The sequence below is a fragment of the Malaclemys terrapin genome, chromosome 2 (assembly GCF_027887155.1).
Source record: "Malaclemys terrapin pileata isolate rMalTer1 chromosome 2, rMalTer1.hap1, whole genome shotgun sequence".
Lineage (NCBI taxonomy): Eukaryota > Metazoa > Chordata > Testudines > Emydidae > Malaclemys > Malaclemys terrapin.
In genome coordinates this window covers 283,934,888-283,947,911 of record NC_071506.1, presented here as the reverse complement: position 1 = coordinate 283,947,911, position 13,024 = coordinate 283,934,888, and the positions used below count along the sequence as shown (strand labels likewise).

At 45.8% G+C, this 13,024-nt stretch overlaps 1 protein-coding gene across 2 annotated transcripts in view; it reads left to right on the top strand.

Annotated features, from left to right (window-relative positions):
- SMARCC1 (SWI/SNF related, matrix associated, actin dependent regulator of chromatin subfamily c member 1) overlaps positions 1-13,024 on the top strand; it is a 169,172-nt gene that overhangs the window by 110,779 nt on the left and 45,369 nt on the right. For both annotated transcript variants that reach the window (XM_054016816.1, XM_054016814.1), the window contains 2 exons: positions 159-313; positions 12,381-12,515. In XM_054016816.1, the coding sequence (XP_053872791.1) occupies positions 159-313; positions 12,381-12,515 (290 nt within the window). The remainder of the gene's footprint in view (positions 1-158; positions 314-12,380; positions 12,516-13,024) is intronic.

The following is a 13,024-nucleotide window of genomic DNA, read 5'->3' as shown; positions in this document are numbered from 1 at the left end:
AATAATGTAAAGCACCTAAGTGGGAGTGTTGTAATGTGCTCGTGCATGGGTTTATGCTGTGTGAGCACAGAAGTACGTGCTATGTAAATCCTGTCCCTGGTGTGATGATCATGAAGTGAAGAATGAATGTAAAAAAAATTATTGGGTCATCTCTTTAGAAGAGAAGGAGGCAGAAGAGAACAAGGAAAACGTTGATGCGTGCAAAGACAAGGAAAGCGACGCTGGAAAGAAGAAAGTGGAACACGAAATCTCTGAAGGAAATGTAGCTACAGCTGCAGCTGCTGCTCTTGCCTCAGCTGCCACCAAAGCAAAGGTTTGTCATACACAAATGTCCACTGCAGCTGATTTCCAGTTTCAATTGGGAAGTATTCAAAAATGGTCCATTGTTCCAAACCACTGGGACTTTAAGTGCTCTTTTGTTTGTTTGTGCTCTTTCACTTCCGCTGTTTGAACACGATCATTAAATGAAATTGTTTCCCTGTGAATAGTTTAATGCTGCCATTGTAAACTTACTAAAGTCAGGGTGAGCATCCCCAAAAAAGAATGTCATCTTTTCAATGTGTCACGTGGGCAGTTGTCTCTGCTGGGTGTGCTGTTAGTGGTCAAGGAACAGAATTGGGAGGCAAAATTTGTGGGTTCTCTTCTTGGATCTGCCACTAATTGTGTGACCTTAGGCAATTCATTTAACTTCTCTGTACCTGAGTTTCTTCATCAGTAAAACAAGTATAACACTTACATCGCAGGGCAATGTGATAATTATCAAGATCTTTGAGATCCTCACATGAAAGGTCGTCTGTTATTGTTTTTCAGGGCTGGATATTGAGAGAGTGGTATTTTTTCCATTCCATATTTGTGTTAAATGGCCTCTTAAATTTTCCAGCCCCAAATCAATGAATTATTTTTCTCAGCCTGCCTTTTTTATGTCTATTTTTAAATCCTTTGTTTCTCACGTATTAAGTTGTCTGCAGACTTTACCTAATGACCCATAGCTTGAATCAGTGTTCCACATGGCAGCTCTGACTTAGTTTTTATTGTAAATATCTTCTGAGTATCCTGCTTCATTCAATGTAATGAATGTTACGCCCTTCTTCCTCCTCCCTCCTCATATTTAAGACATCTCCTCTACTTCCCGGATAATTTGTTTCATTGTAATCCTTTCTCTGTCTTTTTGTTCTTTTCTCTAACTCTGCTGAATACTAGGCATCACAAACTCTAGATTTTAGTAATAAAATGTATAATTCGGTCCAGTTGGGTGGGCCTCAGCACTGAAATTGCTCATACAGTAAAATACCCCAATTAAGTATTGCTGTAGGATGGATATGTGACATTTATCTCCCTCTGTGAGAGACCCTTATTACTGTGACCCCATCGTGCATCGTGTGTATGGTAGATTATCTGCCACATCACTTGCCTGGTTTGCTTTATGATGATGTTTTGTGATTTGTGCTTCATCCCCTCGGGGGGGGGTGGGGGGTGTATTCGTTCGTTCTTTGCAGGTCCCTTGACCCTGCTTGGGATGCATACTTTCCAGTGCTGGATTTCTTTGTCCTGCATTTTTTGACAGTGGCTGAGTAGTCATTGCCATGCTAATGATCCTTAGAAGAGGCAAATATAATACTCTGGTAGAGCAAGGGAAAGCTGTTAGCTCCTCTGGAAAAAAAAAACTCCAGTTGGCTGCTGCATATTTCTTTGAAACAAACTGACCTCAGAAGAGGAATGGGAGACAGACTGACAGAGCCTCTGGCATCGTGGGGAAGGAAGAAATGAGGGTTCACACAGAGCCCCTGTCTTGTGGGGAGAAAGGAGGATGCTAGGATAAGTTGAGGGATTGGGACAAACAGAACCCCTGATAGCATTTGATTGGAGGAACCTGATATGCTGGGAATAGATCAGGGGTGAGCAAACTACGGCCCGCGGGACCATCCTCACCGGCCCCTGAGCTCCTGGCCCGGGAGGCTCGCCCCTGGCCCCTACCCCACTGTTCCCCCTCCCCCGCAGCCTCAGCTCGCTTGCTCTGCCACCGGTGCAATGCTCTGGGCGGTGGGGCTGTGAGCTCTTGGGGCAGCACAGCTGCAGAGCCGGCCTGACCCAGTCTCTGTGCTGCGTGGTGGTGGCGGTGGCATGGCCTGGCTCCAGCCGGGCGGCGCGGCTGTAGCGCCGCCAGCCACCGGTGCTCCAGGCAGCGCGGTAAGGGGACATGGAGTGGGGGAGGGGATTGGATAGAGGGCAGGGGAGTTTGGGGGGTGGTCAGTGGGTGGGAGTGTGGATAGGGGCCGGGGGGGGAGGAATAGGGGGTTGAATGGGGGCAAAGGTCTGGGGGGGCAGTTCAGGAAGGAGCGGGGGTTGGATGGGGCGGCAGGGGGCAGTCAGGGGCAGGGTTTCCGGGGGCAATCGGGACAGGGAGAAGGGGTGGTTGAATGGGGCAGGGGTCCTGGGGCGGAGTCCATCAGGAATGAGAGGAGGGGTTGGATGGGGCGGTCAGGGACAGGGGGTGGGGGTGGATGGGGCAGGAGTCCCGGGCAGGGGGGCAGATAGGAGGTGGGGACCGGCCCTCAACCCTGTCCCCTAACCGGCCCTCCATACAATTTCCGAAACCCAGTGCGGCCCTCAGGCCAAAAAGTTTTCCTGCCCCTGAAACAGACCTTCTTTGGGTGGGGGAGTAGGGGACCACAGAGAGCCCTTGGCAGGAGGGAGAATGGAGCACCATGCCATGGGCAGTAGCGCAGCTAGGGGGGTTCAGGGGAAGCAGCCGCTTCCCCTCAGTACATTTTTCAAAAGCGACGCCTGCCGGGCCGCCGCTGGGATCCTGCAGGCAAGTGGCGGGGGCAGCACGGTCTGACTCCGGAGGAGCTATTGGAGGGGGGCCGCGGGCGCGGCCAGAGGAGCGAAGGGGCCGGCTCCTCGGCCAGCGCGCCCCACGCTCAGCGCGGCCCCAACATCGCCGGGGAGAGGGGATCTGCCCGCCAGCTGCAGAGCGCTCGGCCGCCGAGCCCTGAGCTGCCGCAGGAGGCGGCTGCGCTGAGTGTGGAGCGTGATGGCTGAGGAGCCCGGCCGCTTTGCTCCTCCAGCTGCGCCCGCTGCCCCTTCAAATGGTTCCTCCGGAGTACGGCCGTCCTGCCCCTCTCCGGGGGGGGGGGGGGGGGGGGCAGCATGGCCACAGTGTGGCCGGAGGAGCGGGGGGGGGGGGCAGGGACGCAGAACGGCCGCAGGAGGAGCCAAAGGGGGGGGCGCCTATTTTATGGTTGCTCCCCCTGCACTGAGAAGCTGGCTACGCCACTGGCCATGGGGGGAAGATTAGGGGACCTTGGTATGGGAAGAGGAGGTTTTGGAGGGCACACACAAGCCCTACAGGTGGATGATGAGGGAAGTTGTAGGGAGGGTGGCATACGAGGAGCTTGTGGAGGGATTGAGGGAGCCCTGGCATGTGCGGTAAGCTTGGCCAACACAAGTGACATAGTGTGTTTTCCCCCTAGTTTTTAGTGGAGCCTTGGTTCTGGAGGGGCTCAGCAACTCTTGACAGGCAAAACAGTGGGAACTCCTCTCCAGAACTCCTCTCCAGAACTTAGACTTCACTTCCCTTTAAACTAGTCTGTATTCAGGGAGCGCTCTAGATTTTCCTAGCCATAGATGTTCTTACTCTCTTCGGGCATGTGGATGCTGAGGGTGCAAATTTGAAGATCCTGAGTTTGCAGCATCCACGGGGGGAAGTTACAGCACAGCACTTTTGTGTGCACTGCTATTCACACCCCTGTTGTCCAAACTGCAGGTTTGGTCCCTGTTGTTTGTATATATTCCCAGATAATGAGTCATACTCTGACCTCTGTCGTGACTCTGACAATTGTTCAGGTGTGTGTGTGTAATCTACCTACAGTCTAGGCAGGTTCATTAATATAGGCTTTATCCCCTTCCCCTGAGCATGCTTGTACTCACTTCTGATTAGGTTTAAATTGTTGTGAATTCTTATCTGAGAAAAGGGCACTCTGTCAAGTTAGGGTATGATGATGTCACTAAAATGGGACCGTTTAAACTCTCAAAACTCTTGAATTTGAGACTGCTTTACCTGAATCCAGCAATCTCTTAGGTAGTCACCTGACACCTTACGGCAATGGTTAGGTTTAAAGTCTTTGAAATGTCATGCATCATTTTATTGAGACTGATCTGAGAAAGGGGATGAAGTCGAAGCTCCATTTACAATTTGTTTGACAAAAACTTTAAAATGTAATATTAAACTGGCATATGGGATTCCCCGATGGTTCGTTTATTAATTTTAGGATTATCTTGAGATGTGAATACCAAGGTGACTTTTTTCTATCAGCCTTATAAACTCAACCTGAGATCTGAAGATCAAGCTGTTCTTTTCTGTCCCTTGCATCATCAATATCAAGGATTAATTCAGAGCTTAAATGTTGATGCCCAAGCCATGGCAGAATCAGATCATGCTTTCATAGCTATGTTAGCACTGCAAGGCTAAAAGGAATAAATGCTTTTAGTAAAGTAAGCAGATAGTGCTCACAGGGAGCAGATATTTTGAGCCATTTAAAGAAGCTGTTTAAAAGTCATGTTCTGACACACCTTGTAGATCTCTCTGCTTTAATAACCCTTTGTCTGCTGTGATAACCCACACAATTGTGAAAAAATGACAAGTATACCTTAGTTGTGCTTCTCACGTCTGGAATTTCTTTCTTTCATCGAGTGATGGTAAGATGATAAAAGTATTTTTAATTCTGATCTAATTTCTGTAGAATCTTTTATCTGAGGATCTCAGTGTTGTAACAAACACTAACTAAACTTCACATCATTCGTGGGCAATATATTATACCCATTTTACAGATGGCAAAACTGAGGCATGGATATGATTTATGTTGTAGTGTGAAATGCCTTGAGATGCATAATAAGTGCTGCATATGTGCTGTGTGTGAGACTGAGTGTAGTCTTCTGGACTCTTGGTCTGTTAGATACTTATCTATATATTTTCCTTGGGTGCAAAAAAGTAGTGCAGACTGGTAATGGGAGAATGTTACACTATTGGAAGTTCTCCCAATAAACTGGGGTCCTTGCTTCATGATGCCATGACATTTGGTGATAACTCTAGTGAACGTTTCCTTTCAAAACAGATTTTAAGGTTCTAAACAGCAACCTAGTTTACATATGCAGTCAGTGCAGTACAAGGGGCTAGATGTCCCGAAGCACTTTACAAAGCAGTCAGAGCATGAAAGGCCTTATTTAAAACCAAATTCTAGTGCTATAATATGGGACTATTTCCCAAAAAGGCGCTGGTGTTGCAGACCATCTGGCTTCATTGTAGGTAATTTTGCATGTCTGCATCTAGGTCTGAAGAGTAGAAATGAGGTCTTCTGTAAATAGCAAAACCTCTTATAGCCAGAGCACCATGCACTTATATTAAGAGTTCCTTCTTTTCTGCACACCATGGATTGATGGCCATTTTCAGGCAAGCAATAAAAATGTAAATATGAGTGAAATTTAATCTTTTATTTTGAGAGGCTTCCTGCTCCCAATCAAGCTCATGTCCCCATTTTCTTCTGTTGGTGGTGGATGTAAGAAGAAGAAAGGGCTTGGATAATGCAGTCCTTTTGATTTTGACAAAGACACACAGAGAAAATTTATATTCGAGGAAATAATATCCTGTAATCAGGACCTTAACACTCCAGTGTAGAATTGGAGTGCAACAAGGACTTCTCTTCCCGTTTGCACTAAAAATTCAGACAGCATTAAGGCCTTTTGTGAGCCATGTCTCTGTCTGAGATAGAATAATTTAAACTTTAATATTAACCCAGACCATTAACTCTAGATTATATGGAAAGCTATTATAGTATTGCAAACTTTGCATTAGAAATAGAACCGTAAGTGTCACAGGAGAAATCTTGCAATTAGCTTTTCTGGGGGAGGTTGGTGGCTGCGGGACAATGTTATTAAAAGAATGTGTCGGTGTGTTTGAAGGCAACACAATATAGTGGTGAGTTGGGAGCTCATCAGGAGACATGGTTTCTTTTTGCAGATCTGCTAATAACTTTGAATTTGGGCAAGTCACTTCACCTCTGCACTATAGTTTTCCACATGTAGAATGGAGCTAATAATCCCCATACACACGCAGTTTGTAAAGTGCTTTAACACCTTTGGTGAAAGGCTCAAAGTGGTAAATAATAGGTTTTTTTGTTTTTGTTTTGGGGTTTTGTTTCGTTTTTTAATGGTTTTGGTGATACACCCACTGCATATCTTCCCTTTCAACCCCAAATTGCTGAATTAATTTTCCCTCACCATGAAAATACATTTCAGGACCTATGGGTCCTTTTTCATTTTTTCCCACCACTGGACAGCCTTTCTGCTGTAGATGGATATAGTGCTCTTTATCTAGACGTGGTTGATCAAAAATTTAAAAATAAATTAAATTAATGGAGATATCCCATCTCCCAGAACTGGAAGGGACCTTGAAGGGTCATCATCAAGTCCAGCCCCCTGCCTTCACTAGCAGGACCAAGTACTGATTTTGCCCCAGATCCCTAAATGGCCCCCTCAAGGATTGAACTCACAACCCTGGGATTAGCAGGTCAATGCTCAAACCACTGAGCTATCCCTCCCCCCAGTCAAAACAGCCTATGACAAGATTGCTGATTCATAAATTATCAAGACAGAAGGGATCATTGTGTCTGACCTCCTGCATAACACAGCCTGTAGAACTTCCCTGAAATAACTTGTTTGAACTAGAGCAGATCTTTTAGAAAAACATCCAGTCTTGATTTAAAATTTTCCAATGATGGAAAATCCACCACAGCCCGTGATAAGGTCCTCTCATGGATCAGTAACTGGTTAAAAGACAGGAAGCAAAGGATAGCAATAAATGCTCAGTTTTCACAGTCAAGAGAGGAAACTGTCCTGGGACTACTGTTGTTCAATATATTCATAAATGAGCTGGAAAAAGAGGTAAACAGTGAGGTGGCAAAATTTGCAAACGACACACAATTACTCAAGATAGTTAAGTCCAAAACCTGAGTTACAAAGAAATCTCATTAAACGGGGTGATTGGACAACAAAATGGCAGATGAAATTCATTGTTGATAAATGCAAAGTAATGTACATGGGAAAAGATAATCCCAACTATACATACAAAATGATGGGTTCTAAATTAGCTGTTACTACTCAAGAACAAGATCTTGGGGTCACTGGGCTCAATGTGTGGTGGCAGTCAAAACAAGCTGACAATGTTGGGAGCCATTAGGAAAGGGGTAGATGGTAAAACAGAAAATATCATAATGCCACTATATAAATCCATGGTACGCCCACTCCTTGAATACCAAGTGCAGTTCTGGTCACCCCGTCTCAAAAAAAAATATTAGAATTGAAAAGGTGCAGAGAAGGGCAACAAAAATGATTAAGGGTATGGAACAGCTTCCATATAAGGAGAGATTTAAAAATCTGGGACTTCTCAGCTTGGAAAAAGGCGTCTAAGCGGGATATGGTAGAGGTCTATAAATTCATGAATGGTGTGGAGAAGATGAATAAGGAAGTGTTATTTATTCCTTCACTTAAACAAGAACCAGGGGTCACCTGATGAAAATAATAGGCAGCAGGTTTAAAACAAACGTAAGAAAGTACTGCTTCACACAGTGCAGAGTGAATCTGTGGAACTCATTGTCGGGGGATGTTGTGAAGGCCAAAACTATTAGTCCGGATAGTCAGGGAAGCAACCCCATGCTCTGGGTGTCCCTAGCCTTTGATTGCCATAAGTGGGGAGTGGATGACGGGATGGATCACTCGATAATTGCCTGTTCTGTTGATTCCCTCTGAAGCCCCTGGCAATGGCCATGGTTGGAAGACAGGATTTTGGCTAAATGGACCATTGGTCTAACCCAATATGGCGATTCTTATGTTAAATTGTTCCAGTGGTTAGTTACCCTCACTGTTAAAAATTTGTGCCTTATTGCTAATCTCAGTTTCTCGCTTGAGCTGTCACTGGATCATGTTATACCTTTGTCTGTTAGATTGAAGAGCCCATTATCAAATATTGTTCCCCAGGTAGGTACTTATAAACTGTGATCAAGTCACCCCTTAGTTGTCATTTTGATAAATTAAATAGATTTAGCTGCTTGAGTCGTCACTATGAGGCATATTTTTCCAATTCTTTAGTTACTCTTTTTGCTCTTCTCTGAACCCTTTCCAGTTTATCAGCATCCTTCTTGAATTGTGGACACCAGAACTGGACACACTATTCCAATAGCAGTCGCATCAGTGCCAAATATAGAGGTAAAATAGCCTCTCTGCTTTTACTCAGTAGTTCCATGTTTATACTTCCAACGATCTCATTAGTCCATTTGTCCACAGCATTGCATAGGGAGCTAATGTTCAGCTGATCCACCGTGATGCCCAGGTCTTTTTCAGAATTAGTTTTTCCTAGGGTAGAGTCCCCCATCTTTTAAGTATGGCCAACGTTCTTTGTTCCTAAATGTATGATTTTACCTTTGGCCATATTGGAAAGCATATTGTTGGCTTGTGCCTAGCTTACCAAGTGATCCAACTCGATCTGTATTAGTGACCTGCCCTCTTCCTTATTTAGCACTCCTCCAATCTTTGAGTCATCTGTAAACTTTATCAGTGATTTTATTTTCTTCCAGACATTGATAAAAAGGTTGAATAGTGTAGGGCCAAGAATTGATCCCTGCAGGGCCCCACTAGAAACTCATCTGTTTGATGACCATTCCCCATTTACAATTACGGTTTGAGACCTATCAGTCAGCTAGTTTTTACTCCAATTAATGTGTGGCATGTTGATTTTTGTTTTGTTCCACTTTTTGTAATCAAAATGTCATACAGTACAAAGTCAAATACCTTAATGAAGTTGATGTAATATATTTAGACACTATTGCCTTTATCAGCCAAATTTTTAATCTCATCAAAAAATATATCAGGTTAGTTTGACAGGATCTGTTTTCTATAAACCCACATTGATTGCCACTAATTATTAATATCCTAATTTCTTAATCATATGCCATATCAGCTGTTCCATTATTTTGCCTGGGATCAGTGTCAGGTTGACAGGCTTATGATTACCCAAGTCATTCTGTTGACCCTTTTTAAGTATTGGCTGAACATTAATTTTCTTCCAGTTCTCTGCAACTTCCCTGGTGTTCCAAGACTTGTTGAAAATCAACATTAATGGTTCAGAGAGCTCTTAGTCCAGCTCTTTCAAAACACTTGGATGCAAGTTATTTGGACTGGCTGACTTTTTTGAATGCTTGCTCATGTCGAACCATTGTCTAGTTGAACATTGACAGCTTCCCACCAAAGATCACCACAGCGCAGGTCACCTTCACCCAGAGAGTCTCCCAGATGCCAGTCTCCACCGGGGTGGGAATCACTCCCTGTCCTGGCACCGGTCTCCATCTCCCCGGTGCTGCTCATTGGGCAGGCACCGTTCTTCACCTCGCTGGTCACCGGCCAGGGTCAGTCAGCAAACTCAGGCCTCAACAGCTCTGCCTTGGTCACCGGAAGGGCAATGGTCTACGTAGGACCAGGAGTTCAGCCCCTTGCCAAGGAGGGGGATTCGCCACCAACCCGCGAAACCAGCACAGCACCTGCAGCAACCGCATGGTAGCAGGGACATAGGCCCCCTCAATGACTGTACTGGAACCTGTGGGGCATGCCCATAATGCTGGTCCCATATTCCCACCAGTCCTCCCTGGCCGCCTCGAACAAACCACCCCTGGCACCCAGAGTTGGAACATGGTACCAAATCCAACGCGGGAGCAGCACATCGGCCTCCAATAACTAAGGAGCTGTCCCCAGAGAAGGAAGGGGAACCTTGAGCACCTCAACCCGCATGTCAGGGACCCTGTTCTGCCATGGGACCTGAATCTTGTGCAGTTGCTGCTCATAGGGTCCCCCTTCGAGCCTCTGACTTCTTGCTCTCTCCTCCTGTCCTGGAAAGTCGCATTCCTAGTTGTAATAAAATATGCCCACCGGGTCTCTGAGATTAGGGCACTTACCTCAGAACCACCCTATACGGACTTCTACAAAGACAAGGTCCTGCTGTGGCCGCACCCAGCTTTCCTGCCCAAGATGGTCTCGCAGTTTCATATAGGCCAGGACATTTACTTATCTGTCTTTTTTCTAAAGCTGCATGAGGAGGAGGAGGAGGAGCATAGATTGATTTCCCTAGATGTCAGGAGGGCGCTGGCCTTCTACATTGAAAGGACCAAGCCATTCTGCAAGTCTACGCAATTGTTCATCGCAGTGGCCAACAAGATGAAAGGTCATCCAGTGTCCTCTCAAAGAATTTCTTCTTGGATTACTGCCTGCATTCGCTACTGCTATGATCAGGCGAAGATGCCACCACCAGCGATTGTAACCGCCCACTCGATCAGGGTGCAAGCCTCTTCGGCAGCTTTCCTAGCCCAAGCACCTCTCCGGGACATCGTAGGGAGGCCACATGGTCATCCGTCCACACGTTCACGTCCCATAACGCACTTATCCAGCAGGCCCGAGACGATGCTGGCTTCAGTAAAACAGTACTGCAAGCCGCTAGACTGAACTCCAAGCCCACCTCCGAGGATATTGCTTGTTAGTCATCTAGAATGGAATTGGCGTGAGCAAACGCATGAAGAAGAAAAAATGGTTACCTACCTTTCGTAACTGTTCTTTGAGATGTATTGCTCATGTCTATTCCATTACCCGCCCTACTACCCCTCTGTCGGAGTTGCCAGCAAGAAGGAACCAAAAGGGTGTAGGGTCGGCAGTGCCTAATACACCCACACATGTGTGGCACTGAAAGGGACACTACAGCCAACCCTACTGACAACTGTGCACGCTAAGGCAAAAATCTCTGACAACTGTGCACGTAGGCATGTGCACACCTAGAATAGACTGAACATGAGCAACACGTCTCAAAGAACAATAGTTACGAAAGATAGGTAACCATTTTGGGGGGGAGTTTTTGTTATTGAGCAATGAGTTGTAACAATAGCAAGTATGTGTGGTCAATTAAAGTGCTTCTGTCTTTTTATATTTTAAACTTGAAATACTCAAGCAGCGCTTGAGGGCTGTCTCATTTAGATGTCATGTATTTAAATCATTAATCATCCTTAGACATACATCTGATTATCCACAATAGTAAAGGTAAAGCTTGAGGGAGATATTTGAGGCCTGTTGGTTTTGTCTGTAATCTGTTTTTGCACTCTTAAATTTTGAATGTAGATTCAGTTTTTCATAAAAGAGCAATGCTGTAAGCTGGTTGTAAAGGAAAACTGGGGTTTCTTTTATATAACCTTTCAACAAACTTTATACACTGATAGTGAGGCGTAGCTACTTAAGGCTGTATAGACTCTCTCCCTGGTTGAAATGGAACTGCTACAATGGGCAAAATTGTAATTTTACTTGTTTGCTGTTGAATGTTGTAATGGGATCCATTTTTAACTAGTTACATAACCTCCAGTTCACTTGAGCAAAGATCTCTAGAATGGCAGAGGTATATCTGTCATTTCCTCAATCTTCCTGAGTGTGTCTCTGTGTAGTAGCCTCGCATTCACCACAATAGTAAAGACTTTTTAGATCACACGTAACTGAGCCACCATAAATCTTTTGCCCTTTGATCCCTTGTTAGCCCCTCACTCTTCCATTTTAAAACCTCTACTCCAGTTGCTCACAAATTCAGACGGTTTTAAGGGATAATCAAATTGTCTAGGGCAGGGGTCGGCAACCTGCGGCACGCAAGCTGATTTTTAGTGGCACTCTGCTGCCAGCTGGGGTCCTGGCCACCGGCCCCGCTCAGCCAGCTGCTGGCCTGGATGGACGGCAGCGGGCTGAGCAGGGCCGGTGGCTGGGAACCCAGCTGGCAGATGGAAGCCCAGACCGGCAGCGGGCTGAGCCGCTCAGCCCGCTGCCAGTCTGGGGTTCCGTCTGCCACCTGCGCTGCCAGTCTGGGGTCCCATCCACCGGCCCCTGCCAGCCGGGGTCCTGGCCGCCAGCCCCACTCAGCCCGCTGCCAGTCTGGGGTTCCATCCGCCGGCCCCTGTAAATGTAAAATGTATTACTGGCACGCAAAACCTTAAATTAATGAAGATTTGGCACACCACTTCTCAAAGGTTGCCGACCCCTGGTCTAGGGGGAGTGAGCTTGTACAGTATTCATTTATATATAAGCTTAACGTCTATCTACTTTGACTAAAGACTTCAGAAATACTAGGAGGACTATCATTGTGAAGATAAAGGATTGAAAATGAAAAGAAAATAAATATTTGGTTAAAGTGAACAAATGGAAAATCTAGGACACAATTCATTCTTGGTTATTCAATCCCTTAAAGCACTGAACTATCTATTTTGTAAAGGTGGTGTGTGCGGGAGGGCTCTAACTTGTGTGTTTTTTATCCTCAGCACCTAGCAGCAGTGGAAGAGCGAAAGATCAAGTCCTTGGTAGCCCTCTTGGTGGAAACACAAATGAAGAAACTGGAGATCAAACTTCGTCATTTTGAAGAGCTGGAAACAATCATGGACAGAGAGAAAGAGGCAGTAAGTGCAGGAGATTAATTCTCTATGATATCCTAGAGCAAGCCAATGGCTAGAGAGGTCTCTGCATGTCAGTATAACTGGTGTATTAGCAATTTCATCTGTTCCTAACCCTTTAGATATACAGCTCTCGTTAGCTCACCTAGGGTATATCTACACTGCAATTAAAAACCCACGACTGGCCCATGCCAGCTGGCTCACGCTCAGGGGCTTTTTAACTTTGGTGTGGATGTTCGTGCTTGGGCTGGAGCCCAACTCTAGGACCCTATCAGGTTGAAAGGTCCCAGAGCTTGGAGACAGCCCGAATGTCTAAACTGCAATTAAACAGCCCTTTAGCGCCAACAGAATCAGCTGGCACTGGCCAGCCACTGCTGTCTAACTGCAGTATAGACATACCCTCAGAGTTACTCACATTAAGCTGTTTAATTCACCTCTCTGATGTGTCTACCCAGGATCTCTTCTGTAGTGTAAAAGAATGAGTTAGGACTATCTATTATGCATTGGCCCCTAAT